This window comes from Cyprinodon tularosa, unplaced genomic scaffold (genome assembly GCF_016077235.1).
Source record: "Cyprinodon tularosa strain WSP-4 unplaced genomic scaffold, ASM1607723v1 ctg84, whole genome shotgun sequence".
NCBI lineage: Eukaryota > Metazoa > Chordata > Actinopteri > Cyprinodontiformes > Cyprinodontidae > Cyprinodon > Cyprinodon tularosa.
In genome coordinates, this window is record NW_024039607.1 from 2,996,067 (window position 1) to 3,022,939 (window position 26,873).

Here is a 26,873-nt window from a genome sequence, read left to right on the forward strand (position 1 = left end):
ACATTGTTTCCAGGGAGATAAAATATTAGGTCAATTAATTAATACATTAACCCTTCTACTATGTTTCACAACATATATATACACTATATTGCCAAAAGTATTTGCTCACCTGCCTTGACTCACATATGAGCTTAAGTGACATCCCGTTCCTAATCCATAGGGTTCAATATGACGTCGGTCCACCCTTTGCAGCTAGAACAGCTTCAACTCTTCTGGGAAGGCTGTCCACAAGGTTTAGGAGTGTGTTTATGGGAATTTTTGACCATTCTTCCAGAAGCGCATTTGTGAGGTCGCACACTGATGTTGGACGAGAAGGCCTGGCTCTCAGTCTCCGCTCTAATTCATCCCAAAGGTGTTCTATCGGGTTGAGGTCAGGACTCTGTGCAGGCCAGTCAAGTTCATCCACACCAGACTCTGTCATCCATGTCTTTATGGACCTTGCTTTGTGCACTGGTGCACAGTCATGTTGGAAGAGGAAGGGGCCAGCTCCAAACTGTTCCCACAAAGTTGGGAGCATGGAATTGTCCAAAATGTCTTGGTATGCTGAAGCATTCAGAGTTCCTTTCACTGGAACTAAGGGGCCAAGCCCAGCTCCTGAAAAACAACCCCACACCATAATCCCCCCTCAAACAAACTTTACACTTGGCACAATGCAGTCAGACAAGTACCGTTCTCCTGGCAACCGCCAAACCCAGACCCGTCCATCAGATTGCCAGATGGAGAAGCGCGATTCGTCACTCCAGAGAACGCGTCTCCACTGCTCTAGAGTCCAGTGGCGGCGTGCTTTACACCACCGCATCCGACGCTTTGCATTGCACTTGGTGATGTATGGCTTGGATGCAGCTGCTCGCCCATGGAAACCCATTCCATGAAGCTCTCTGCGCACTGTTCTTGAGCTACATGAAGTTTGGAGGTCTGTAGTGATTGACTCTGCAGAAAGTTGGCGACCTCTTCGCACTATGCGCGTCAGCATCCGCTGACCCCGCTCCGTCAGTTTACGTGGCCTACCACTTCGTGGCTGAGTTGCTGTCGTTCCCAAACACTTCCATTTTCTTATAATACAGCTGACAGTTGACTGTGGAATATTTAGGAGCGAGGAAATTTCACGACTGGATTTGTTGCACAGGTGGCATCCTATCACAGTTCCACGCTGGAATTCACTGAGCTCCTGAGAGCGACCCATTCTTTCACAAATGTTTGTAAAAACAGTCTGCATGCCTAGGTGCTTGAATTTATACACCTGTGGCCATGGAAGTGATTGGAACACCTGATTCCAATAATTTGGATGGGTGAGCAAATACTTTTGGCAATATAGTGTATATATATATATATATATATATATATATATATATATATATATATATATATATATATATATATATATTTTATATATATATATATATATATATATATATATATATATATATATATATATATATATATATATATATATGTTTTATGTATGTATGTATATATATATATGTTGTATGTATTTATATATATATATATATGTTGTATGTATATATGTATATATATATATATATATATGTTGTATGTATGTATATATATATATACATATATGTTGTATGTATGTATATATATATATATACATATATGTTGTATGTATGTATATATATATATATATTTATATATATATATATATCTGAGAAGGTTGCGAGTATCCAATAAACCTGAATTCAATACTAAAAAAATATTACTGTGTCTGAAACTGCAATAGCAATAAATGGTTCCCCCCAAAATTTGTCTTAGTTTGGCAAATCTATGTTCTTGTTAAAATTTTAGAGAATCTCACCTGGACATGGACTTAGCTTGCAGATAATGACTGTTTCCGGCTTATCTCCCTCGCATTCTGTCAAGGTACTGTCGCTGGCCTTGCAGGCCACCTGCCTTTCCTGAATCCCTTCGCCGCATGTCACTGAGCACTGCCAAACAAAAGTCGAAAACGAAAAGAATAAGCAGACAGTTAGGTTTATTCTAAAATTAAGGTAATTCAATGCATTATCAATTTTTTTTAAATATATGATCTCAGTAAAATGTTGAAGTCAACACTGCTTTCCTCTTTTTTTTTCCACATTTCAGACTTCAAAGATCGAGATATAAAACTGTAATTTTATGTGAAGAATCAACAAAAATGGGACACAATCATGAAGTAAAACACCATTTATTGGATATTTCAAACTTTAAAAAAATGGCCAAATGTCCATAGGACAACAATCGGTCGTATACTGTACAAATCTGGCTTTTTTTTTTATGGAAGAAAGACAATACTAAAAGATATCCATAAAAACTCATGTTCAAAGTTTGCCACAAGCCAACTGGGAGACACGGCAAACATGTGGAAGAAGGTGCTCTAGTCAGATGAAACCAAAATCAAACTTTTTGGCATCAATTGAAAACATGTTTGGCACAAAAGCAACACAGCTCATCACCTTGGACACACCATCCCCACTATCAGACATGGTGGTGGCAGCATTATGGTTTGGGCCTTCTTTTCCTCAGCAGGGACAGGGAAGGGAGCCAAATACAGGAACATTCTGGAGACCTGAGACTTGTATGGAGATTAATCTTCCAACAAGACAATGATCCAAAACATAAAACATAATCTACAATGGAATGGCCAAGTCAAAGTCCAGACCTAAATCCAGTCGAGTATCTGTGGGAAGAACTGAAGCCTGCTGTTCACAAACGCTCTCTATCCAACTTCACTGAGCTCCAGCTTTTTTTTGCAAAGAATGGGCGAAAATTGCAGTCTTTCGAAGTGCAAAACCATAAGAGACAGAGCCCAAATGACTTGAAGCCCTAACCACTGTTAACCTAAGGTGGCTGAATAATATTGTACACTCAATTTTTCATTTTTTTTTATTTCTGAAAAAGTTTAATATATCAAATAAATTTCGTTCCACTTCATGATCGTGTCAAACTTTTTGTTGATTCTTCACAAAAAAATAAAATTTTATACCTTTATGTTTGAGGCCTGAAATGTGGCAAAAGGTCAAAAAGGTCAAGGGGGCTGAATACCTTCACATGACAGTGAAAATGCAAATACACCAAATTAGGAAGGAATTTTACAAGATAGGAAAAAAAGCCCAACGATTTTTATCCAATCTCTTTTGTATCCAAATTGTTTTATCTCTTTTTAGAACATTTATTTAAAAGTGACCACATTTTTAATATTCTTTTACCTCAGACCATGCCCCAGTCCTCCACTGGGAGGGGCATGCGGTGTAGTTACACACTCTCCTTATCTCTGGCCGATTGCCTGTGCAGTGTTTACTGTGGACAGTCCGGCTGGTGCCATTGTTGAGTGGCTGCATGCACTGCACCACTCTGGTCTGGTAGCCGACCTTCCCGCAGGTTTTACTGCATGGGCTCCAGTCTTCCATTATCCACCTATCAATACAACAGATCGTTTTAAAAAAGGGTTTCACATTTTGAAAATTTATATAAATTCACAATGCATGTTTGTGATGTCACCGACATTCACTTACGTGGGCTGGTTGCACTCTTGAACATTGCAGCGTTTGCGGATAGGTTTAGGCTTTTTACTGGTTTCACAAAAGTTTCTATGGACTAAACGACCATCACTCTTCCTCCTGCATCCATATTTTGTGTACTGTATACCTATAAATAAGTAAGAGGAAGTAAAAGCTTAAGGAAGTATAAAAAGTCCAGAAATCTGAGAACATATTACATTAGAACCACCCCCTAATGAACGGCTGTAGAAGGCCTCTATAGATGTGTGTCTACCTTGTGTGAGCTTTTTCTTTAGGATATTTTTTTTTATGTGCTTGCATGTCTTTGCATCACGTGTGTTGCGGCTCCTTTTGCCAGTTGCTACATGTGTGCACCTGGTAGCCAGCTTAGAATTAAGCTTTAAATCTAAATCAGTCATTTGAAAACAAAATGACTCAAGTTCAAAGTAGCATTTTCTTCTAACATAAGCTTTTACCCATATAACCTGCTTGGTTCATTCATAGCTCTACTCTGTGTTTAATACAAAAATATACCATATCAGTGTTCCTTAAATCAGAATAGGCAGCAAATGCAACTGAATTCTGATCTCATTTTGATTGGGATAATCATAACCTGTGTTCTGAGATTCTCTGTTTTTAAAATAAGAAGCTGCTTTAAACCAGTGCAATTTGCAACTGGTTGATCTGTTCCACATACACAAACTTACCTCCGCCACAAGGTTTGGAGCACTGAGACCAGCTTTTCAGTGCCCACTCGTACGTATCCAGCTCAGAAAGAAGCACATTGTTGTTGGTGATCAATGGCAACAGGTCCTCATGTATTATGTACTTATAAGTCAAACTAATTTTGACATCTTCTTCCAGTGGAATGACCTGCAACAAGATAGGCTAGGTTATTGATAAACTATTAAAGCAGATAAAATTTAAAGTAATTTTTAGTTACTTACCAGAACTACAATGCCTTCATGCAGAGGACCAGTTGTTTTTAATGTCTCCCTCTCTCCATCAATGGAGTATTCCCACTGTAAACCATTTTCGATGAAGGTCTTTGATTCAGCATCTTCGCTTTTTTCATTTAATATGAAGTGCCCGGTAACTTGATTCTTTACAGCTAAGTATTGAAGGGAAAAGGTCATTTAATTAAAATGCAAAGAGAAGAAAAATATCCCTGCCAAGTGACTTTATTTGAATATCTTTTATATTTTCTCAAAGGGGGAAGCCTCACTGCGTGTATTCTCACATTACAACTATTGTGATGATCCGACGCTAATTCCTTCAAGTTAAGTACCATCTGCCCCTCTCAATAGCCTCTAAAAGCAAGGAAGACAATGTAGAGACAGAGAAGACTCTAGTAAATGCCTCTCAAATCAATATGTTATTAATCATGTCTTAAGTAACATAAATTATCCAACCTAAAAGAAAATATGTTTTTAAACGTGTTTTTTTTTTGCAGACTGAATATAGATAGCACTCAAATTTTAATATTCAGAAATCAGTATGAATGAAAAGATGCAGTGATTAACTACCGTAAGTATTGCACTCTAATTAGTTTATGCACTAGCATATTCATCTACCTGACCTGCTCCATAATTTCATCTGAGATCCATATGGCATTAGCTATGAACTTAACTATTTGACCAAACATAAACTTTATAGCTCTAGGCTGAAAATTGGATCTGCGATGGAAAGACAGGATTGTTATCAGTTGTGTGTTGAATTATGAAACAAAGTATTTAAAAAAGCTTTTGTCTTGTAGCTGAAAAATTTCAGGTTTGATTTCAGATTCCTCCTCTGTCACATGTTGACGTGCCCTTGAGACCAAAAGTTTGCCTGCCTATTTGGATATCAGCATAACGATGTATAGTATTAAGCCCTTAGAGGTGCATAGTCACGTTATTTGAGATTTTTAAATGCATACACCATTAGCTCTATGTGGTTGAATACAAAAGTTGTTTTTTTCTGAAAGATTACGGCTTATAATTGAGTTATTTTTGAGTTTTACGCTTTGTTTTCTGTATTTACACAAAACATCATTGGTATGAAAGGGCTTATTTGCACAGGGGTAAACAAGGAATGAATGCAGCAAAGTCAGTTAGCACCTCTGAGCAGTGTGAGAAAAAATAAAGAAAAATCCAATATCCTGTGTGATAAAATATTTAATTCCAAAAGGGATAACACTCAAACAGCGCTCAGAATGCAATGTAAAATAACATTATCTAAAAATGCTGAAAAATTTCAATTATTCTGCTGATTGGATGGATGTGTTAGTAAATGTCCTTTTTAATACTAATATTACTTGTAACAATGCTATTCTTATTTCTATTCTACAGTCTTAATACTAACAAATATTATAAATATATAATGTAGAGTGGCTGGTTCCTAACTTGATGTTGTGTTCCTGTTTGTATTTGCTAGTAACAGAATAGTTCTGCTTGGTTTTAGTTTTTTTTTTTTTTTACAGAAATATAACATGGCTACACTTTTAACCAATAGGCCTTGTACCTGCCAGAGGGAGTTGCACCCACTTTTCATCTTTTGTTAAACTTGGTCAGACATTTCTGGTTTCAGAAATCCCTCAAAGAAGCCTTAAACTCCTAAAACAAGTTGCTAATATGTTTTCACAATTAACTTATTCTTACAACACTTACAACAGAAGATACAATTCAAGGCTCAATTAAAAGCATTCTGGAAAAATGCTTCATGACACAGATATGTTGTTACTTTTCCCCTCATTGCTGGTATCCTTGGAAACTAGAGTGATACCTTTCCAACAACCTATTGTATGTCTTTTTTAGATGTTGTTAGGCATCACAATTTCAATCTGTAATGAAGGTTAAAACAGCTGTAGTCATTTTTATAACCTCTGTGCTTTTTGTACGGTTTGCTGTACAGATTGCTCCGAACACGGCTCTGTCATAGGCAGGAGTCCCCCAGTGTGAAAATCAGCACTTTGACCAGATCTCCTTTTATAAATGTAAAGGTTCCGCTAAATCATGTTAAAAGTGACAGCTCGGCCTGTAACGATGACCCGCTAAAGCCCTTGTGGATCAAATATGCTTTTGTTGATTTTGTTCTAATTGGCTGTAATTATAGTAAAGCTGTAAATAAATAGCTTCCAATGTCTGTCCTGGGTTTTCATAATGTCTGTTACGGTGCTTTTCACTGTTAATAAAAAAAAAATCTTCAGGGAAGGCAAGAAAAGGCTCCTGAGAAGGTCCACTAAGGGAAAAAGTTATTCTGTTGTTTCTGACCTCAAGATGACCTTTGCTGAGTGCAAGTAAGGTATGGTTTATAGTTTCAGAAGAAAAACAAAATGTTGTGTTTTTTATGAATGGACAAAATGATCAGTGTACACAATCCAGGTGTGTCCAGATGACCTTAATTTCTCCCTACAACAACAATGAGACATAGTTTAAAGAGTCATCTACTAAGCACTGATTTAAAAATACAGAAAACTCCAGGTCAGTATAAAGCTTAATACATTTTTTCTGCTTTTTTTTCTTTAGGTAAAATATTAGCAGAATGATGTAACATAAAAATACCTGACTTTGGATGATGAGATAAAATCTATAATTAAATCATTTAATATTAAGTTTCTGTGTTATCTGTCCCACAAGAGGTTAATACTAGAAGAACTAGAACAAGAAGAAATAAAACATTCATAAAAACAATTAACGGATGTAATGCTTTTCTTTTTCTGATTCCTATTTTTAAAAGCAAAACATACTGTACAGTTCAACCAAATGCTTTTAATGTAAAAATTGCCAAATTATCAAGTGAAGACCCTCTTGAGGGATTTAGTCTCAGAATAAATGTAGCTGTTCAGTGTAGGCCTTAGGCATTTGTAAGACAGAATTAGACAAACAGCATAATACAGAAAACAAGAAAAATTTAGTCACTTCAAGGGTAAAAGTTTAAAGCCTTCAGATATAAAACAATATACCATGCTTTGTCCATATCACAGAGGTCTAAAAAATGGAAATAATGTGGCACAACTGCAAATCAGTCAAGGCATGGGGCCTGATTTAAAAAAAAAAACAAAAACAAAAGAAGGAACACTAAGGTTCATAAGAAAAAAATAATGTTTTAATGCAGGTGCAATAATTTGGGGCATTGTAGGTGATCTATGAAGATGTGGTTTCACCCCATTTAAATGTGCAAATTGCGTGTACTACTGGCAGTGAGAGAGAGGGGCTGTAAAAGTAAAGATGGAGTTTTAAAGATTGTAATTGTGATAATAATTGCTTAAAAAAAGAAAGACAAATTATAACAAAGATAAATAAGATTTACAGGGCAAACAGCTGGATTTACCTCCCCACTTCATCTCAACAGTCAGTTCATAGAAAAATATTGCAAACAATGGACGACCGACAATAATCTAATAAAAACATAACAGTGCTTCATGTGAGTCCCATGAAAGAAAAGTTAGTAGGAGGGGGAGGGGAAGGTGGTTGTAATATTAATGTAGCCCAAACTTTTCTTATTTTTTAATAAATAAATAAAACAATTTAGCAAAGTTTTGTAATTGCAATTTAGTAAAAGATATATATATATATATATATAAATAAAACATATATAATTGAGTATTGCGGACTATAGATGTTTTAAATTTCTTTTTTATTCAATATTTTCATTTTGCATAATCTAGACCAACATTATTACCAATGTTTAAAGCAGAATAAAAGTTATTATATATAAAGTACTCACCAATTATGTGAGGGGAGGTATTGTTTTCTTCAATAATTATGTGTCGGGCTCCCATTGGGATGTCAAACATTTTAAGCATTCCTTAAAATGACAAACAAAACAGGTCAGGCAAGAGAAGCAAACTATTTGGGCTTATTGCTGCAATAATTGGTTGTAACTTTAGGTTTACCGTTCTTTTTAGGGGTCTTAGTGAGTGTCAGCTTCACAGTACGACAGTGAGAGTTATCCCCCTCACAAACTCCACATTTATCCTCTTCTTTGTACGAGCCGACCTCTTTGTCGCAGCCTACATGCTGCAAAGCAAGAGACCCAGACAGACAATCAAATCAGCAACTTTTAGACACACCAAGATTATGTCAATATTATGATTATGAAAATTATGTCATGTGTGATTCTTTCTCTTATTTGGCTTTCATGGTGCCTTTTTAATGTGACGATTTTCAGGGAAAAAGGCAGAGATAACGTAAAATGTAGCCTAAACAAAACATTGAGCCTTTTCATACAAAGATTAAAACCTCAAACGTTATGTTCAAGGTGAAAACCCGAATAAAATACAAATAGTGTCTACTCACTGGAGGAGAGCTAAATCACAGTTTTGCAGTTTACATTAAGATATGTGATGAACCACAGAATGAGAACAATAATCGAAAGGACATCAATAACGGTTGAGGCAATTTGTGAACAAATACCAGTTCATACACACATACAAATAAACCTGACTATCTTTACGGGGCCTCTCCATTGATTTCTGTTATTTTCTAACCTATTTCTATAACTTAAACATGACCTCTAGGCTAAACCTAACCATTAGGGGTTGATAACTAACCCTACCTAAACTCAACTCTTACCATCATCCTAAACATGACCCCTGACCCTAACAGCACTTCTCCTCATGGTGTCCAGCATCAGGTCCCAGAAGGAGCAGTTAGCCCCATCAAAAAAGTGCTATTTTTCCAGGGCCCCTCAACGTATCAAACCCAGACACACTTCTTACTTATTACTTCTTCATGTGGTATCATATTTAAGGTAAATACAAAAACCTGACATGAAAATTACACATGAACACCCACTCATGTTGTCATTTCTACTGGAAAGCTGGGGAAATTCTATGATACCTGAGTTGCCAAGATGAGGTCACCTATGACTATTTAAACATGGCGAAGCAGGAAGGAAGCAGGAAGTGACTGGTACTGCATAATTAAGCGTTCTCCCCTGTTGTGTTTGTAGCCTCCACAATGCTATGAAAATTATTGTTTTAAAAATGTATAACCATTTAAATTTGTGTCGTTTGTGAAATGGCCGTCATTGTTTGTTTTACAAGCAGTAAGGATCATCTTTACCAGAGCACCTGAAGGCAGCATTATTCCACATTCAACTCTATTAACTTATATCTGAACATCCCTTCTAAACTTGCTATTTCAGGACTTTTTCAACATTTAACTCAATTTAAATGGATAAGAACATAAAGGAGTGGGAAGATGCCGAAACCTCAAGATAAAAATTCTTCTGCTACAAAAGCTACAGCGCCTCTTACTCAGAGATAATCATAACCATAATGAATCTGAAAGTGGAGATTCAGGGGGACAACAAAAACAATATGGATAAACTGTACCTGGAAATTAAAAGCAAGCCATATTAAGTGAGGCAATAAATCAATGGTAAGTTGGAGAACAAAAATGAATCCATCTGGGCAAAACTAGACCAAGTGTTGGATTTAAAAAACTCCAAACTTATTAAGAACATAGTGTTCTAGAGCCCCCTAAATTGAAGAATTATTATTTTGCAGCATATTTGAGAAATGTAGTTTTTTGGCGCTCCCTGGATGTTGAAGCAGAAATGGAAATACATTTTTACTAAAAAGTGTTTAACTGCCTTGTGTATGTTTAAGGACCCTTTACATAATTTGAAAAACTGAATACTTAATTTATTTAAAAACAAAGATCTGTTTAGATATATACAATTAAGTCAATATTAAGATAAAGAAAGTGGTCTTGCCCCAAGATTGATTTGATCAAAGTATTTTCTGATGCTTATAAATATCTACTCAACAGAACGGTCTCTAATATTACAAAAACTAAATGATAACACTGTAAGCAGGAGATGGAGGTCAAAATGCCAGACACTCTGCTTTATAATGTGCAGCACACAAAAACTATCAATAAGCTTAAAAGCTAGATGGAATTTACTGTAGTTGGAAAACCCATATCAGACTTTTATCACCTAATATTTGTTCAAAACTATCAGGGGTAGAATCAACAATGTTGGAGAAGGTGCATTCATTCAAACAGTTCTTACACCCATATTTTTTTTTTACTTTTCTCCTAGCCTAGCCTAAGATTTTTCTACCGGCTTTACTACCCATAGCGGTGATTCAGAAGGAGGACAAATATTCCTGTAATTGCAACAAACGATGCTACAATGAGAATCAGGCTTATATAAGATCCTCTTCAGGCTTATCAATTGCTTGACCTTATAGAGGAGATACACAAAAATGGAAGATGAACCATTTTTCTTGGACTTATAGAACATAAAATGTTGGTCTAAAGGGTATGGATACAGACAAGGAGAAACTTGAAAACATATTATTTAAAATGTCACTGTTCTTTGAACAATTATACCTTACCAGTGCTCCAATCAGTTTGTTTTGTTACTTAAAGGTATAGTGCAGGATTTTTGCGAATTTTTTCCTCTCCACTTTAAAAAAACAATAAAAACCGCACATGCAAAACCCTATACCCGCTATGTGCGAGTGCATGCACAAACCCATTTCTCCCTGTGTACGTTCTGTTTAAAAGTTGCTGTTTGCATCGCTTATACAAGCTTACTTTCCTCATTTTTCCACTATGTCAGACTCACCGCCGGAAAGTGAAAATGCGGACGAGCACGTAGGATGGCCTTACGTAAACATATCGCCAGAATCATTAACAATTGGGAGGACCAGTTATTTTGATGATCCACCCAGAAAAAGAACATCCTCCACTATACGTTTAATCTCTTTCCGTTTCTTATGTGTACTAAAATCTAGAGCATATAAAGGGTTTTTTTTTAAAAATCACAATTACTGCATTTTATGTTAAATATGCATCTCTATAAGCTTTAATATCGTCAAAAGTTATCAAGTTTTCAAAATCCAACAAAATGTAACACCCAGAAATCATTGTAGGGACAACTTCAACTTGTAAAGACCCAAATTCCTAATAACATTTTCTAAGTCGTTTTATGGCACATGACTGTTTTTTAAGGTAACTGTTACACCTAAGACTCACCAGACACTCTCCTCGAGCACAGACGCTGAAGGGGTCTGTGTAACTGCACCTCGTCCCATCGTGCATCACCTGGTTCATAAACACCACCTCTCCGGTGTCTTTCGACTTACAGCTTAGTTCACATTTACGGGCCTCTGGGAACACAGCAACAAACAGTCGTACAGACCATACAGTAGTTTATCAAATTACTTAACTAAATTCTACTTAAATAAATTCTTTCGTAAGAGGGCTTTATCTCCAAACTTCAGAATACATTTAAAGGCTTACCATCCGGGTGCTCGTACGGCAGCCAGGTGTGCTTTTTGTTGTTGTGGTATTTGTTGCTCCGCTGGATGCATTGCTGAGCACGGAAATCTTCATAAGGGCCAGCGCACTCCTCCGTGTTGCACATCTGGTAGTCAAAAGCAGAGCCTGAGCAGTCCCGACCACCGTAGGCAGGCCTGACTCACGACATCAACAAAAGCGACATAACATTACTCAACAAGGTCTAATAGCAGCTGTATTTAGAGTAATTCTATTTCTAATCTATTTTTATTTTATTAAATTTGACTTGACTTATTTTTAGTAGTTGAAACAAAGATTTGACTTAAAACCCCAAATATTTCTTATTAACTAGCAATATCAGAACACACATATTTCAATTTGAATTTGCTTTAATGTTACTGAGTATCCATAAGAGAGGGCAGAGCACTGTAGTCCTACTTAAGAGAAGCACTAGAATGAGTACTCATACAAAAGTGAAATTACGGTGCAAATAAACTACTCCTAAAAGTATAGATTTGTCAAAAATGACTCAAGTATGCAAAGCTGAATGAATGTAACGACAGTAGCTACTACCCACCTCTGGTCTATAGTGAAGCAAACAGTTTAAAATATCATCATCCAGGAACCCCATCCTCTGGAGTAACTTTAAATAAAATTTGAAAAACCTTTGATTTCTATGTTAAAACCTGTTCCTAGTACAGTTTTTGTTCTTCTTGCATCTCTTAAATTACTTTGCAGTTTTTCTTTGAGAATACCCGGTCTAAAGGAAAAAAAATAATAATTTGGGACTTTCAGACTGTGCATGTTTTCTGTTTTCCCTATTTAACAGTCCATTTCCTCATCATATACATCATATATACTCCCCATTCGTTCTATCCTCATCTCATTACCTCCACCTACTGCTTCTATAAGTTATTTAGAAGGGGAAAGAAAAGAATTAATAAAAACAAGTAACCAAATATAATGTTCCTCTTTTAAGAAAAACCTTCCCACCACCATTCTGCATGGGCATATTGGTTTGCTTATTTATTTATTTATTTATTTTTTGTGTTGCTTCTTGCAGCTCTTTCAGGAAGTCAGGATTTGTGACATGCTCAATTGATAGTTGACTTTCAGGTCTGCTCCTGGCATTATTATCACTCATTCTTCCCACCTGTGCAGCTCCTCCCTTCTCATCAATGCTCATGCTTACCACCTGCTCCCCTCTCTATTTAACCAGACCTCAAATCAGTTACTGTTGCCAGATTATTTGGAGAAGATGGAGTAGCTAGTAGATGTCTTTTGTTATTTCGATGCCTGATTCTAGCCTTGCTTTTGCTTTTTTTCCCACAACCAAGTTCCTTTTATTCCCCTTTGACTTCAAGACGGTGAATCTGTCTCTGAGTATCTGGTTGTACTTCTGGCCCAATCTGCTCTTGTGAGCAGTGCCCTCTCCATTAAAGTGGTACAAGCCAGCAGTGGCATCACCATTAAATCAAGTATTATTCAGAGTGTTGCTGCAAAACCAAAGCTCAGTTTCCTGGTTGCCAAAGATTCTGACAAGAGGTTCCTGTCTCCACTGCTGACTGGGTTCCTGGTTCACTTTGACTTTAATAAATTTGCTAACCTTTAGTTTGATGTGGTATTATATAAATTTTGCCAAAAATAAAAAAGGTTTTGGATCCTTCTAGCTAATCCATAGTTATCAAGTGTCTTTTAAGAAATAACAAGATAAGCTATCAAAACTTTGCATATGGTGACTTGAAAAAATTTACTGCATGGATGTGCCAAAATTATCTTCATGTGAATCAAAACACAGCTTCAGTTAATTCAGCTAGAAACAACCAATCAGGCTTAAAAATGTATTTTCTGTTTATCTTTAGTAGAATTGATAACCTCAATGTTGTCTTCACAAGTCTGCCTAAAAAATGATCAGAGAGCTGCAGCTAATCCAGAATACAGCTACCCTCACTAAAACTAAGAAAGTGGAGCCCACCACCCCAGTGCTAAAATTTTTACACTGGCTCCACATATCTAAGAGAATAGACTTTAAAATACTTCTGTTGGTCTATAAATCATTGAATGGCTTAGCACTAGATTACATTACAGACTTGCTGTCAGTGTATCAACCACCCAGACCTCTCAGCTCTTCTGAATCAAATCTGCTTTGCATACAAAGAACCAGAACCATAAAAGTTGAAGCAGCTTTTAGTTCTTATGCTGCACTAATCTGGAACAAACTCCAAAAGATGAAAAAGCACAAAGCTTTATCAAATTGAAAGAAAAAAAAAAAAGTGTGGATTGGGCTATGACGGGGATTTCTAAATATCCACCCAAGCGGGGGTCGCGAGGGTTCCTATCTCCAGCTGTCTACGGGCGTAAGGCGGGGTACACCCTCGACAGGTCGCTAGTCTATCTCCAGTCTATTGAAATGTTATTAGTTTAATTTTGTGGACCAAATTTCTTAATTTCATTATCAACCATTTATTATAATTTAAGAATTATTTTTGCAATGTACTTTTATCTGTGTTTTCATATTATGTACAGTACTTTGAATTATCTTACTATTGAAATCTCAGATATACATAAACCTGCATTGCTGTAAACCTCTCTTTATTCTATCTGCTAAGTCAATTAAGCTGAACATCCATGTCTTTGGGATTTGCAGTTATGCCACACTCATTATAATAATCCTTATCAGATTATGATAAATCGTTGCTACTACCTGAGACTTGCACACTACTTCGATTTTTGTCCATCATATAAAATCTCAATGACATGTTCAACATTACAAAATATAAAATACAAGATTATACTTTTGAAGCCTTGTGACTTCACTATGTGATCAGAACAGTTCTACTCAGCTCTGCCATCATAGTTTTACAGTATGTTATCTCTTTGATGAGCATTAGGTTCACTTAGGAGGCCATAACTTTGACTTGGATCAGACTCATCACTGCTTCAGGACTCACGGGGGGTTGTTGCACTGTCTGCTGCGAGAGCGAACACCACCTCCACATGTCCTGGAACACGATCCAAACTTTGACCATGAGCCCCAGTTTCCGTCATGTCCCTGCGGTTCTTGACTGGACCTCCAGATGCAATGACCCTTGAAGCACCACTGAACAAAACAGTAACATGAAAGAGATTCCTTAACATCAGAAGGGTTAAAATATGGGTCACAATATTCAGAAATATCATAATAGACGGTCGGTTTACCCAAAGGTTTTCTATCATTATGAATCAGATTTTTTTTAAAAAGGTTATGCTTTAGTTATATTTCCTACCTTTCCAGGTGCACACTCTGTCCCATCTACAGGAGGACCTTTTTTCGTTTTACAGAAATACTGGTTGTCTGGGTGGCTGCACCACAGCTGCTTACAAGGATCGTAGGTTCGAAACTAAGTAATAAAAAACCTTATTTTAGAATATATACCAACATCAGTTTTTTCTCTGAACATTCTAAAATTATGAATTTCACTGCATTTTTAAACAATAATATACTCTCTAATTCATGTCCAAATTTTTTAAATGTGGACATGCATGACTTGCTCAGAAAAAACAAGTAGTTGTCATCAGTCAATACAATAAATCTCTTCAAATATGCAAGACTTACAGCTGTGCACATTTTGTAACCGGCACCAAAATCGAAACGGCACTGCTCATCCATTGAATAATTAATTCCAGGAAGCTCAGGGAGCTTGGGCCACTTGTGTTCAAAGGGATCATCCAAAAGACAGTCATAGGAGCTGTGGAAAAGAGTGAAATAAATCACACTTAAATATTATATATCATGAGAGATATTGGGAAAACTGCTCTAAATTCTTACGGAACCAGAAGAATACTATATAAAGTGGTGTGGGAGAAGCAAAACACACTGAATATATCTGTTGAGCTCCTGTTTGCTGCAGCGTGACCAGTGATAACGATGGAAAGCTGCTTGGACAAGTGGAGCCATGATGCTGCCCATACTGGTTTCGTCAGCACAACGATTCCCTTGGCCATCATGCTCCATACCTAGCCTATGGAAAAAAAAAAAGATAAAGATTTAAAGTAAAGTTTTATCTTTCTTTTGTTTAAAATTCAGTTCAGTAAATAACATATTTGGCAATTTTAATGCTAATTAAGATTCTGCTTATATTTTGTTCTCAGTCATGTAGTGAAGGAAAAGTGACAGAATTCGTGGGAAGATGGTTGGAGCTAAACATATAATAATGTTTGAGAGAAAAACTTTTACAAGGTTGCAAAATACTAGTACAGCAAATACATATTAAGATTTGAAATAAGAAAAGATTCATAAAACATGTACCCTTTGCGTTCCACTTCACAAATATTAACTACTTTGTTATGGCCTATCACAGAATATATCAAATATTACAGAGGAGTTTGAGGTCGTAATTTAGAAAGTTTAAGAATCAATAGTTTTTTAAGGAGAAAGTATAGAAAGCCCAATGGTTAGGGGTATTTCTCGTTGTGGCTAAAAGGTGTTGAACAATCAATATCTTTGCAGAGTACATACAGTTGGTTTCAACACTGTAATCTCAGCTGTAGAGCTAAAGAAAACTGAAATCCTTAAAGTTAGACTAAACATTTTGCACCCTTGGCTGACTGAGTTTTTCTATTATAAATAGTTTATTAAGTCATAAGGACGGAGACAGTAGGGCAGAAACAAAGTTGTTTGCGAGCACAGTTGGCAAAAAAGAGTTTATGAGAGTTTAGAGTCCAACAGATATGTATTCAATGAGTCTTTGTAAGGTTTAAACACTGCAGTCTCATTGTACACACAGATTAGTAACTGTGCCCTTAAGCTAGTGGTTCAAAAAGTATGGCATATTATGTGCGGCCATAATATAACAGGCTGCAGCTCCTCCTTGTGCTGCGTCCTGCCTCTAACTCTTTTCTGGTATGCATTAAAGAACCATTCCTCATTACTTCCACCTCTGTATACCAGCTTTTATTCCTGTTTTAACACTAGCTGACACTCTTTGTCAATCGCCAGTATGGCAATCAGATATAAAGTGTAGGAGGGGGTTAAAACCAGGTATCTTCTCTTAATTTCCTCATTGAGACAAGTCAGACTTCTAACCTTTACTTAATCATACTTAGTTACTTTAACACAATTTTTAGGACATAAGACAATTGTGTTAAAGTGTCTAAATATAATTAAGTAAATGCCAAAAGCGGTGCATTATTTTTTTCAGTGCATTATATACAGTAGAGTAAGAAGTTACAAGATCATCTGCATACAATAATTGCTTAATCACAGCGCTATATCACGCATCTATATTTGGTTTTCCAGCTTCTTTAACTACTTTATTAAATCCTCGATATAGACATGATGAGGAATAGAGAAAAAAATCTATCCAATAAACATACAGTAATACTTTCTTCCTGAATAAATATAGGACTGTAAGCTCATACAAAAGAAACTGAATCTGCGTGTTTCCTTTTTCTGAGAGGCATAATTGCCATACCATATTCATTCAACCAGCGTCACTTCTCTGTGATCCTGTTGATAAAGCCAAAAGATTACCTCTGCATGCGAGATAGAGGTTGTATGGTGAAAAGGCTTCCTGTCTTTTACTTTGCTTGCATGCATGATGACACAGGAACATCAAGTTTTTCATTCAACTGACTGGAACAAGCTTGGACTGACTATATCAAAGAGTAACCATGACAATAGCTCGCAAGATACTTGTTTTATTCAGAGATTAGAGCTGGAACTATAAAGCTGATCAAACCCATAAGAAACTATCATGCTCATATAAAGTAGGTTCAATCACTCAAAAAAGTTTACTTCACTCATCAGTTGTGAAAAATATAATTGTTTTTAAAATGATACTCTTCATTTCATCTGCACTTGAGACTAAAATTAAGTCGAAGCAAACAAAGTGCATTTGAACAGAGAATTATTTTCAGATAAAATCTTTCCCTCCTTCCTTTTAGGCTGAGAACAAATAAGCCACTGATGATGATTATTATTATTACAGACCATGGACCTTAGTTTAAAAACGTCAGCAGAGAAAAATAAACTGAAATAGCACTCAGCGACATAAGAAACTCGCTTGAACTGATCACAAGCCTAAGCATTCAAACTCTTTCAAGACAAATTAATTTAATAATTATATCTCGATAAATTAAAAAGAATAAATTATTTGTATAATTTCACTGACAAATTAAAATCAAACATGACTTATTATTTCCATCCATCCTCTACTGCTTGTTCGTCAGGGTCACAGGTGGCTGGTACAGTTTGGGAGAAAGGTGGGGTGCGACCTGGACAGGTCTATAGTTCATTGCAGAGCAATCATATATTGAGATATTTCAATAATTACTTCGGTTCATTCTAAATATCAACTGATTTTGGTTCTAAAGGACATAAAAAAGTTTCTGGCTGATTGTTTCATCATCAGCATAAAGGCAATAATTTATGTAAAAGCAGACCTAACCAAGAATTGCAAAAGAACAGTGCATAGTATAATCAGCAGGTAGTATTTGTTGCCTAAAAATCCTTTTTTAAATGAAACACAAAAATTTTGTAAGCACCGAGTTTTGCAACTTTATTAGCTATAAGCTATAAACATTGCAATTGGTAGAAATAATTATTTGAAATATTAAAATAATTTTTAGCTTCACCTTTACAATGACAAAGTTACTTTTTGATGAAACTGGATGCACTCGTTTATTTGACTTAATATTGTCAACAAATATTAAAAATCACTTGGTAACAATAAGTGCAATAACAGGTTTTAAAAAGGTTGACAAATGGGTGGGCGATGGAATCAAAAGAAGTATTTGGGTGGCTGTTCATCTGAAGGCCAGAGACCTTTAATTGGCAATAGGCACAGAACACAGTCTGCTTCTGTCAAAGGCTAATGGGATGAAACGTTGTTGACCTTGTCCTTTTTCTTCTTTTGTGCAATATGACAGACAATCAACTGTGTTCGGCTGGCTCTGGATTCTCGTGCCAGTAGGAGGCCTGGGTTCACAAATGTTACAGCACTTCATTATACTTCAGTCAAAATAAAAAGGAGAAAGAAGTCTGCAAATAGGCAGAGGTTTTGCACAACTTTAAGAATTGAATTCAACTTTATTTTCATTACACTGTCACCAGTACAAAGCAACAAAATTCAATCTCTGCATTTAACCCATCCTCTTGGGGAGCAGGGGGCTGCCATTCTGCGGTGCCTGGGGAGCAGTGTGGGAGTTTGAAACCAGGTCGTCTGCGTACGGTAGGTGTCGCAGTGAGCCCCCTCCGCAGACACCTCTCCCAAATTGTAGGCGACTGCAGACAGTGCAGCAGGCAGGAGGCCTCTGATTTGTCAAATCTACATCCGCTCTACTCATGCGTATTTCCTGTTTGGTACCCTACCGGCTTGTTTTGTTGGTATGACTGCCATTGCAGAAAACAACTCATGAAGCTGGACCAGCTAGAAGAGCGAGGTGCACGAGACCCTTTTTCCACCTGGATTACCTCTCTTTTTCACCCTCATGTACCATGTTGTCATGCAAACTTAAATCAAAAATGTCTGCTTTAAACCTGCGACAAGCTCACTGCGACACACTGCTGTGGGAGTATAACCAGCTCTTTAAGGGTCTTGCTCAGGGACCTAGAGTGGCAGTCCTTGGGAGTGGGGTTTGAACTCAGAACCTCTGGATTTCAGTTTTAACCAATAGGCTACCACTCCTTTATCATTACAAAAAATGGAGGAGACAAACCCTATGTAAAACATAAGTTACCTCCTAATAAATAGGGTATCATATACAGTACAGAACACTGTAGAGCAGTGATTTCCAACCGGGGGTACTATTACCCCTAGTGGTCCGCAAGTGCATTGCAAGGAGTACATGAAAATATTAGATTTCTTAGGTAATGAAATAAAATAGGGCGGGGATCTGTTTTGTTTTGTGAGGAACCAATTGAAAAATGAAACAGGCTAGAAACATATAAGAAAAAGTGAGTTTCTCTTATATGTTTGAGTTCACCTTCAGCTGTGACACATATCAAAACCAAGCAGAGGAACAGGCTGGATGTAGAGAACAGCCTGGGATCAGCTGTTTTTCACACTGAGCTATTGGAGTTCATCAAAGAAGCTCAGGTGTCTTGATGAAAACAAAATAAATCTAATAAAGTCAGTCTGACTAAAATTGTTGTTCTGTATTTTGTTCACAATTCATCAAGAGCAAATGTGATTATAAATGAGTTACTAAGAGGAGCTCCAGTTTTATAAACACAGGTTTATAAAATGATTTTATTTTGTATTTACCTGTATTTAGATTCCTTACTAACTTCCAGGCAACATATACATGTTGTTTTATATTTGCATGGAAAGCATAAAATACCTAAGAATGAAATGCTCAAATTAAAAGATTAAGTTGAATAGCTTATATTTCGTAATCAGTTATTGCACGTTCCACTTTTGGACAATCATCAATACTTTTAACTGAGTATTGGTGGTATTGGTAAAACACTAGTAAAAACTAAGTCTTTTATCTAAGTTAGTTTAATCCTGTGGGAATAAATCATAAAAATCATTATCAGGGGAACCCATAGCAATCACCATACAGTATAAAGAAATAACTAAAGAATCGTCTTTTATTTCCACTGGGATAAAACAAAAATCCCATCACTCTTAGCAGCTTATCAAAAAGGGAAAGGTGTCATGATCTGGCCTGTTTGCTCTCCCCTAATTAGTAATTCCTCTCACCTGCCCTCTTCCTTCCCAGCCTCAATTATAATTTATTCCCCTCACCTGTTTCCTCTGGTTTATATTCAGTTCAGCCTGAGCATTCAGGGCCAGATCATTGCTTGTCTTTCTGTCAGTCTTTCTGTTCAGTTTTATTTTATGGTTCATGTCCTGGATCCTAGCTGCCAGTGGAAAGAGGGTTTTAGTGTTTGTCTCGCCTTGAATACTGGGTCCATCTGTCCTCGGTTCATGACAAAAGGAAGAACACGCCATTCAATTCAGATGTAATTATACGATTAAAAAAATGTAAAAGAACAGAAAGTTTGACTATCGAGTCTGGACATGGATGAAATGTTGATTATTAGATTATACTAAAAAAGCAGGTCATAGAAACTATCATAGCTCTTTCTTAAAATAATGCAGATAGTAGCGACTTGTAGTGACCAAGCCAACTTGGCAACTATTACAAACCAGATGCTAGAGAGGAGGAAAGAAAAGCCTTGTCCATCCCATCATAAGAAACATAAAAATGGAATTTCCTTAACACCACAACTCAATATGCTAAAACTATCACATGTGGATTTTAAAGTTTCCCAAATACATTCATGACCAACCTTTATTAAGCATAATTTAAGTTTTACATTGTTTTACATAATTTTTTTTATTTTTTAACTTACTTTGGATTTTCCCTAAATTAAATCAAATTTTCGAAGGCTCTAATATGTACATACACCTCAAATAATATTTACATACATGTCCCTTGAAATGGCACTAGTACAAATCTGAAAACAGATTGGACCACTCTCTTTCTATCAGAAATGGTAAAGCCTCTTTGCATTGACCTTTATTTTACCATAATAAGGCAGAACTAGCCCCATATTACTAGACCTTTTACCTTATTAAACCCTTTTGATGATTGTTTCTAATATTTTGTTATCACACCAACTTTACATTTGAATTATCTGCAGTATGTGTTGATTTAAAGTGAAACTAAAGAATTTTGATGTTTTCATAAATTGCAAATAGTTGATGGAATGTACTGTAGTAGCATAACTGGCATCAGAAACCCACAGAATAATGCAATCATCACCATGCTTGATCTTGACTCACATTTTGGCAAACAAATCTGCTTTTGCCTCAACGGATGAAAAACATTTTCTTTTTTGGCTTCGGATAACTCATCTTGGAAGCTATAGATTTTCCTCATGCTTAAAGCTCATTTCTAAGCATGCACTTTTTATTGTATGTAGGCATCTCCTCAGTCCCTCTTTGTGTATTACTCAATTCACCGTGGACATACAGTGGTGTTTGATCATCTTCCAGCTTCTTATAGACTTGAGCTTTAACGGACCTTAGGTTATTAAAACTCATAACCAATTTCCTTTCATGTGAGGCTGACAGTTTGGGTCAGACAGTTGAAACTATAATAAAATAAAAACTGGCTTTACAGCGCCTCCTGGATGTCTATGAAAAGTACCTGATTATATGCATGCAGTTTGAATCTCTACAGCTTACAGAAAATGCATAATGATTTCACACTAATCATTTCTAAAATAAATTACCTACATTTAAAGGAGCTAAATTCCTGCTCATCGCATGCTTATTAGCAAAATAATGTTTTTATATTAAAGACTTTTTCAGTGACCTTTAAAATCTGCCCCCTAATGGCTATGTTTTGACTTTCATCTGACTATAACTGGTTTAATTCTTATTAAATGTTTAAGCCTTTACTTCTTTACTGGAAAGACACCCTCTTCTCCTTCCTTCTAACTAAACTAAACCTCTCTAGCAGCCAGTGCCTCAATGACACCATGTCTTTTCTGAAATTAGAGAAGATTAGATATTTAGTAAAGGTCAACTATGATAAATTCTACAGTGTTTAAAGCCCTTTTCCGACACAGTTTAATTCGCTTTGGTCTTTGTCCTCCTACAGTACTAATGGACCCCACCCTTTTTATTATTTTATTTTCTTTTTAATCCTTTTCTCCTCCTTTCTCTATTTTTATATTTTTTCAAAGGTAAAAAGCTGCAGAATGTTAATTTTGTTTTCTTTCTGCTCTTTTGCAAATTTATTCTTTTTATGATACTGATGTAAAATTTATTTTAGTAATTAATTTCCATTCTTTTTTCTTTTCTTGTTCCTTTTTTCTGTAAAAAAGTAAAAAGCTGCAGGATGTGAAGTGCATATCTTTTTGTGCATACATCATGTCTGTTCTTTTTCACATTTATTCATTCAGTAATACTAATGTGATATACCTTACATCTCATTATATGACATTAGAATGACTTGTCAAATATTGTGCTTGCTTATAAAAAATATTAAGCACAAAGTCACAGACAGCCATAAAAACTATTTTAAAACTTAGAGAGATTCTAAAGCCTTTCTTTATAAGACTGTTACTTACACATGACCTGTTTCGTGAGCCACCACGAAGGCAGAGGAGAAGCCGTCTTCATGATTCAAGGTGCAGCTCCTAAGCGGGTGACACATGCCAGTAACTGGAGCATAACCTAGGCAAGAGAAGAGATCATACAGCCCCAAAAATCAAGAAAAAGATTGAAGAATTTACACTATATATTATATAGCATTTTTTCAGTACAGTCCACACAAGCCATTTAACAGAAAGTTCATACCAGATGTCAGTAAGAACCCAGCATTCAGGGAAATCATAATAACACCAAAAATGATGTCATGAATAATAAAGTTAAATGAAACTAGAGATATCTATTGAACATCTTTACTGAAATAATACCTTGTAGAAAAGCCTTTGTTTCTTTAGGATATCTCATTAACTCTGAAGACAATATTTGATTAACATCCATTACAAAGGGGTGATTTTAACCCTCTTTTTTCACACAAACATTCCTCAGATCTTATAAAGATCTGGGGATCTTTTTAATGCAGTCTTGAGCTTAGGTCTTACCAAGATTTTTTTAATTAAATTTATACGAGGTGATTTACTAATTAATGTTTTTCTTGGCTGTGAGTTTGCAATAAAAATCCCCGTTTGTTTTATCCTTACAAAGAATGTCTCCTCACACATCATTTTCTCAATTATTTAACGTCTGCCAGTACCACATGTGGAAAGACAACTGTATTGATATTTCCAAGTTGTGTGCAGAGCCATTCTTCCACCATACCTGCTGTGCAATAAACTGGTAATGAGAAACCTATTTATAGACCAACTTAAGCCAGTCGATATGAGCTTATACTGACTGCTTGAAAATGTGTACAGGTAACATTTTTTTCATTCCTTTAAATGCTGTTTAAACTTCCTTAAATCATATTTTCTATATTTACCTTGTGTTAAATCAATTTATTACACAAAACCTTCCTTTATTTTGCTTGCATTGGGTTTTTACTTGGGTTGCTGACAGCATGTAGTGTGAATTTTACATCAGTAGTGGAAATATTTTCACTGAAAAAATGTTGAAATGTTCATTATATATGTACCGGTATTTTCCTCTCCGCATTTACATTAGATACCCTAGCAAACTGTACAAAATGAATAATTATGGACTCGCCGTGACAGCAGGTCTTCAAACCAAATCTGCAGTTAATTTAGACTTTAAATATACCATAACAATGATTGCTTAGATCCTTAAAAAATCAATTTCTTCCGTTACTAGTGTTCCAATTGGGCAGAATATTGTATTCAGAAAGTAGCAATCTCAAGTATTCAAGGTAAACCACTTCTAATGATTTTCTGAAGGATAAAAGTAACTGAGTGGTTTGTTTTTGTAATGAGGTGTGAGTGGTTTCATTTTACTCTGATTCAGTAACTACTCGACAGGAAACCTCTTGAGCCTCTGACTGGCAAAAGGCTTGAAAAAAAGGCAACACTAATGGCCTTACATGTGAAATGAAAACAGCATGAGCAGCTTGCATCATGGTAATGATGAGCAAACACAAGCCCAATACATCTGTGACGCAGCATTTCTCCAAGATACATAAAGCTACATCCAGCTGTCATGACAGTATAATTTCAACATGGCAACAAACTTTGAGGCAAAGCACAAACAAAAAACATAACTCGATCAAGAGGTGTGCAGCGATTCAGCTTTAAGCATTTGGCATGGTCCAGAAGCAGGCTCTTTTGAGCCTTTTTTTTGGCAGCTTTCAGAGAAATGCTCATGCTAGCTGACCTCCAGAGGACTTTTTTTTTTTGGCATGCAGGTAAAAAGCAGAAAATGCAGCAGGCAAACAGCTGGTGATAAAAGCTCTTGTGTTATTTGGTTGGTGATGAATAAGAAACGTTGGCAGCAAGTTATTACAGTTGTAGTGTAATGGGATTTTATTATTCATGATATGACTGCTCTATATGCTATTTCATATTTCCAATTCATACTGCTGATGACTATAGTAATAAATGACAGTACAAGAGCTTATTAATGTTGCAGGTGAAAGAAATGACACGTGAAAGCAGATATAGCATGACTCTTTATCTCAAAGGCAGATAAAGGGAAATGCTGAAACATTGCAATGAAGAGAGCAGCTCTATATTTGCACGCTGAAGCACAAACATGCAGCAGCAGTAACATTTTTTTCCTGATGGAACAAAGTGATGCAATAATTCTTATAAACTCAGGTATCATATAGCATGCCTTGAACATGTAAAAATTATGTTTGCATGATTTTATTTTTTTTCACATTACAGCCAAAAACCTCTGTTTTACTGTGATTTATCTTTTCCAACCAAGCCTGAGATTGGAATTAAGTCTGACCTGTAACCTGGTCTTTCTAGTACAAGAACATGCCATTATCTAAACCTGTGATTGATGTTTTTCTACACGGTTTTGCATAAGAGAAAAAATAGCTATACCTTTGCATTCTGCAGATGTCTCCTAATGGCTCATTTATTAGATTGGTATTTTGCACTGATTGAACACCTGTAATATGAGGGAAATCCAGCCCTTAAGGACTATATTTGGTGTGTTTTCAGATTCAGCAGCTGCTAAAAGGTAAACCTCTGGCTGCATCTGAAAGGATTAAATGAATAAGAACTCTTTAGCCACAGCATTCCACTGCTAGCAGAAAGAGGGAGATACTGTAGGGAAAGGGGACTGTATGCTTCATATCATACTTTCTTTAGCTTTGGGACCTCGAAACATTCCTATCTGGTACTTAGTAGCAATAAGAAATCCCACAAGCCTTAGCGTGACATTACATGTTGGCATAGACCACCTCACTTAAATGACTGAAAATACATTACATGTAATGTGTGTGTGACACAGGCAAATGCATGCAAATTTTTATAAATTTGGTTTGTATGATGAAGAGCTTCATTCATTTGATACATTTATGTAACTTGTATTTTTGCAGTCCTTTTTCAGGAGACTTAAAGACTTAAGGCTGCTTTTAATAATTCAGCACAGCACTCTAGAATTCCTTTTCTACACATGGTAGAGTTCTTTCTGTTAATCTGTCGATCTACTGTTCAAAGGTGAAAGAACAGGAGTTAGAAAGAAGATAATTTTGGATGAAGCCTCAAGTGTCAAGCCTTCTTTGTCTTCTGATAGCTTTCTGTAAACAAAAACTTAATTGCCACTTGATCATTGCAGCCAATTCCATCAAGGGTATAATTAATATGTTGCCTAGTTTGTAGATTTTCCCCTCTGCAACTCCTCCAAAGTTAGAATGGGCCTTTTGATATCTCCTATTGTAATGCACGCCTTCAGAGAAAGGTTTTACATGACATTAATCTCATACGCTCTTGCATTGAATTATATTTCTGTTTCAAAGTAATGGAGGTTGAATAAAAATACGTTTCTCACTTATTTATTTTTGGTAAAAATTATGAAAAAGCATCTATATTTTATTCCACTTTTAAAAATATGCAATACTTTGTCAGTGTGCCACATTAACTAAATCAATGTAAGACATTGGCTTTGTGGTTGCAACATGAAAATATCTAGAAAACATTCATCAGTTATGACTGTTGCTGCAAAGCACTGTCTCCTATAAACTTAAAACACGATCTAGAAAACACTTATATAATATTTGATTTATGGCTAAATGAAACTGTTATCTGTGGTATCTTCATTTACCTCCTAAAAATCCTTTCCACCCTCTCAAAATCTATATTTGGTTATAGAATCTACCATCCCATGGCTGAAGACTGACAAGAACGTGCGAGGTCTTCTCCTGACGGAGAGACATAGCAACATGGTGTAACATGCTATAGAAACTGCGCTTGTTGTGAGCACAACATAACCGTATCTATGGCAACATCGGGGGGAATGACAAGCAAATCCGGCAGCCTGAGGCTATCCTCTGAACTTAACAAATGTAAATCAGGGATTGCGACTGTGCACAGGCTAAAACAAGATACCAAGCTTTAACTCTGTAAAAGTTCTTTGATTCTTGAGACAGTTTTTTGTGCAGGTTTGGCTGCTCACTTCAAAGTTTGTTTTGAAGGGCTGTAAAAAAGAAACACAGGGTGAAAACAACATGTATTGCACATAATTACCTACTT

The 26,873-nt window shown here is 36.1% G+C and overlaps 1 protein-coding gene across 2 annotated transcripts in view; it reads right to left on the minus strand.

The window, feature by feature from the left end:
- Window positions 1–26,873, minus strand: part of LOC119774940 (A disintegrin and metalloproteinase with thrombospondin motifs 14) — an 89,432-nt gene that overhangs the window by 7,516 nt on the left and 55,043 nt on the right. For both annotated transcript variants that reach the window (XM_038272726.1, XM_038272725.1), the window contains exons 7-20: window positions 22,803–22,908; window positions 15,589–15,732; window positions 15,327–15,459; window positions 14,998–15,111; window positions 14,683–14,831; window positions 11,735–11,907; window positions 11,468–11,601; window positions 8,371–8,494; window positions 8,202–8,282; window positions 4,442–4,605; window positions 4,202–4,367; window positions 3,510–3,642; window positions 3,204–3,411; window positions 1,814–1,943 (exon numbers count right to left, since the gene is read on the minus strand). In XM_038272726.1, coding sequence (XP_038128654.1) covers window positions 1,814–1,943; window positions 3,204–3,411; window positions 3,510–3,642; window positions 4,202–4,367; window positions 4,442–4,605; window positions 8,202–8,282; window positions 8,371–8,494; window positions 11,468–11,601; window positions 11,735–11,907; window positions 14,683–14,831; window positions 14,998–15,111; window positions 15,327–15,459; window positions 15,589–15,732; window positions 22,803–22,908 — 1,959 coding nt within the window. The remainder of the gene's footprint in view (window positions 1–1,813; window positions 1,944–3,203; window positions 3,412–3,509; window positions 3,643–4,201; window positions 4,368–4,441; window positions 4,606–8,201; window positions 8,283–8,370; window positions 8,495–11,467; window positions 11,602–11,734; window positions 11,908–14,682; window positions 14,832–14,997; window positions 15,112–15,326; window positions 15,460–15,588; window positions 15,733–22,802; window positions 22,909–26,873) is intronic.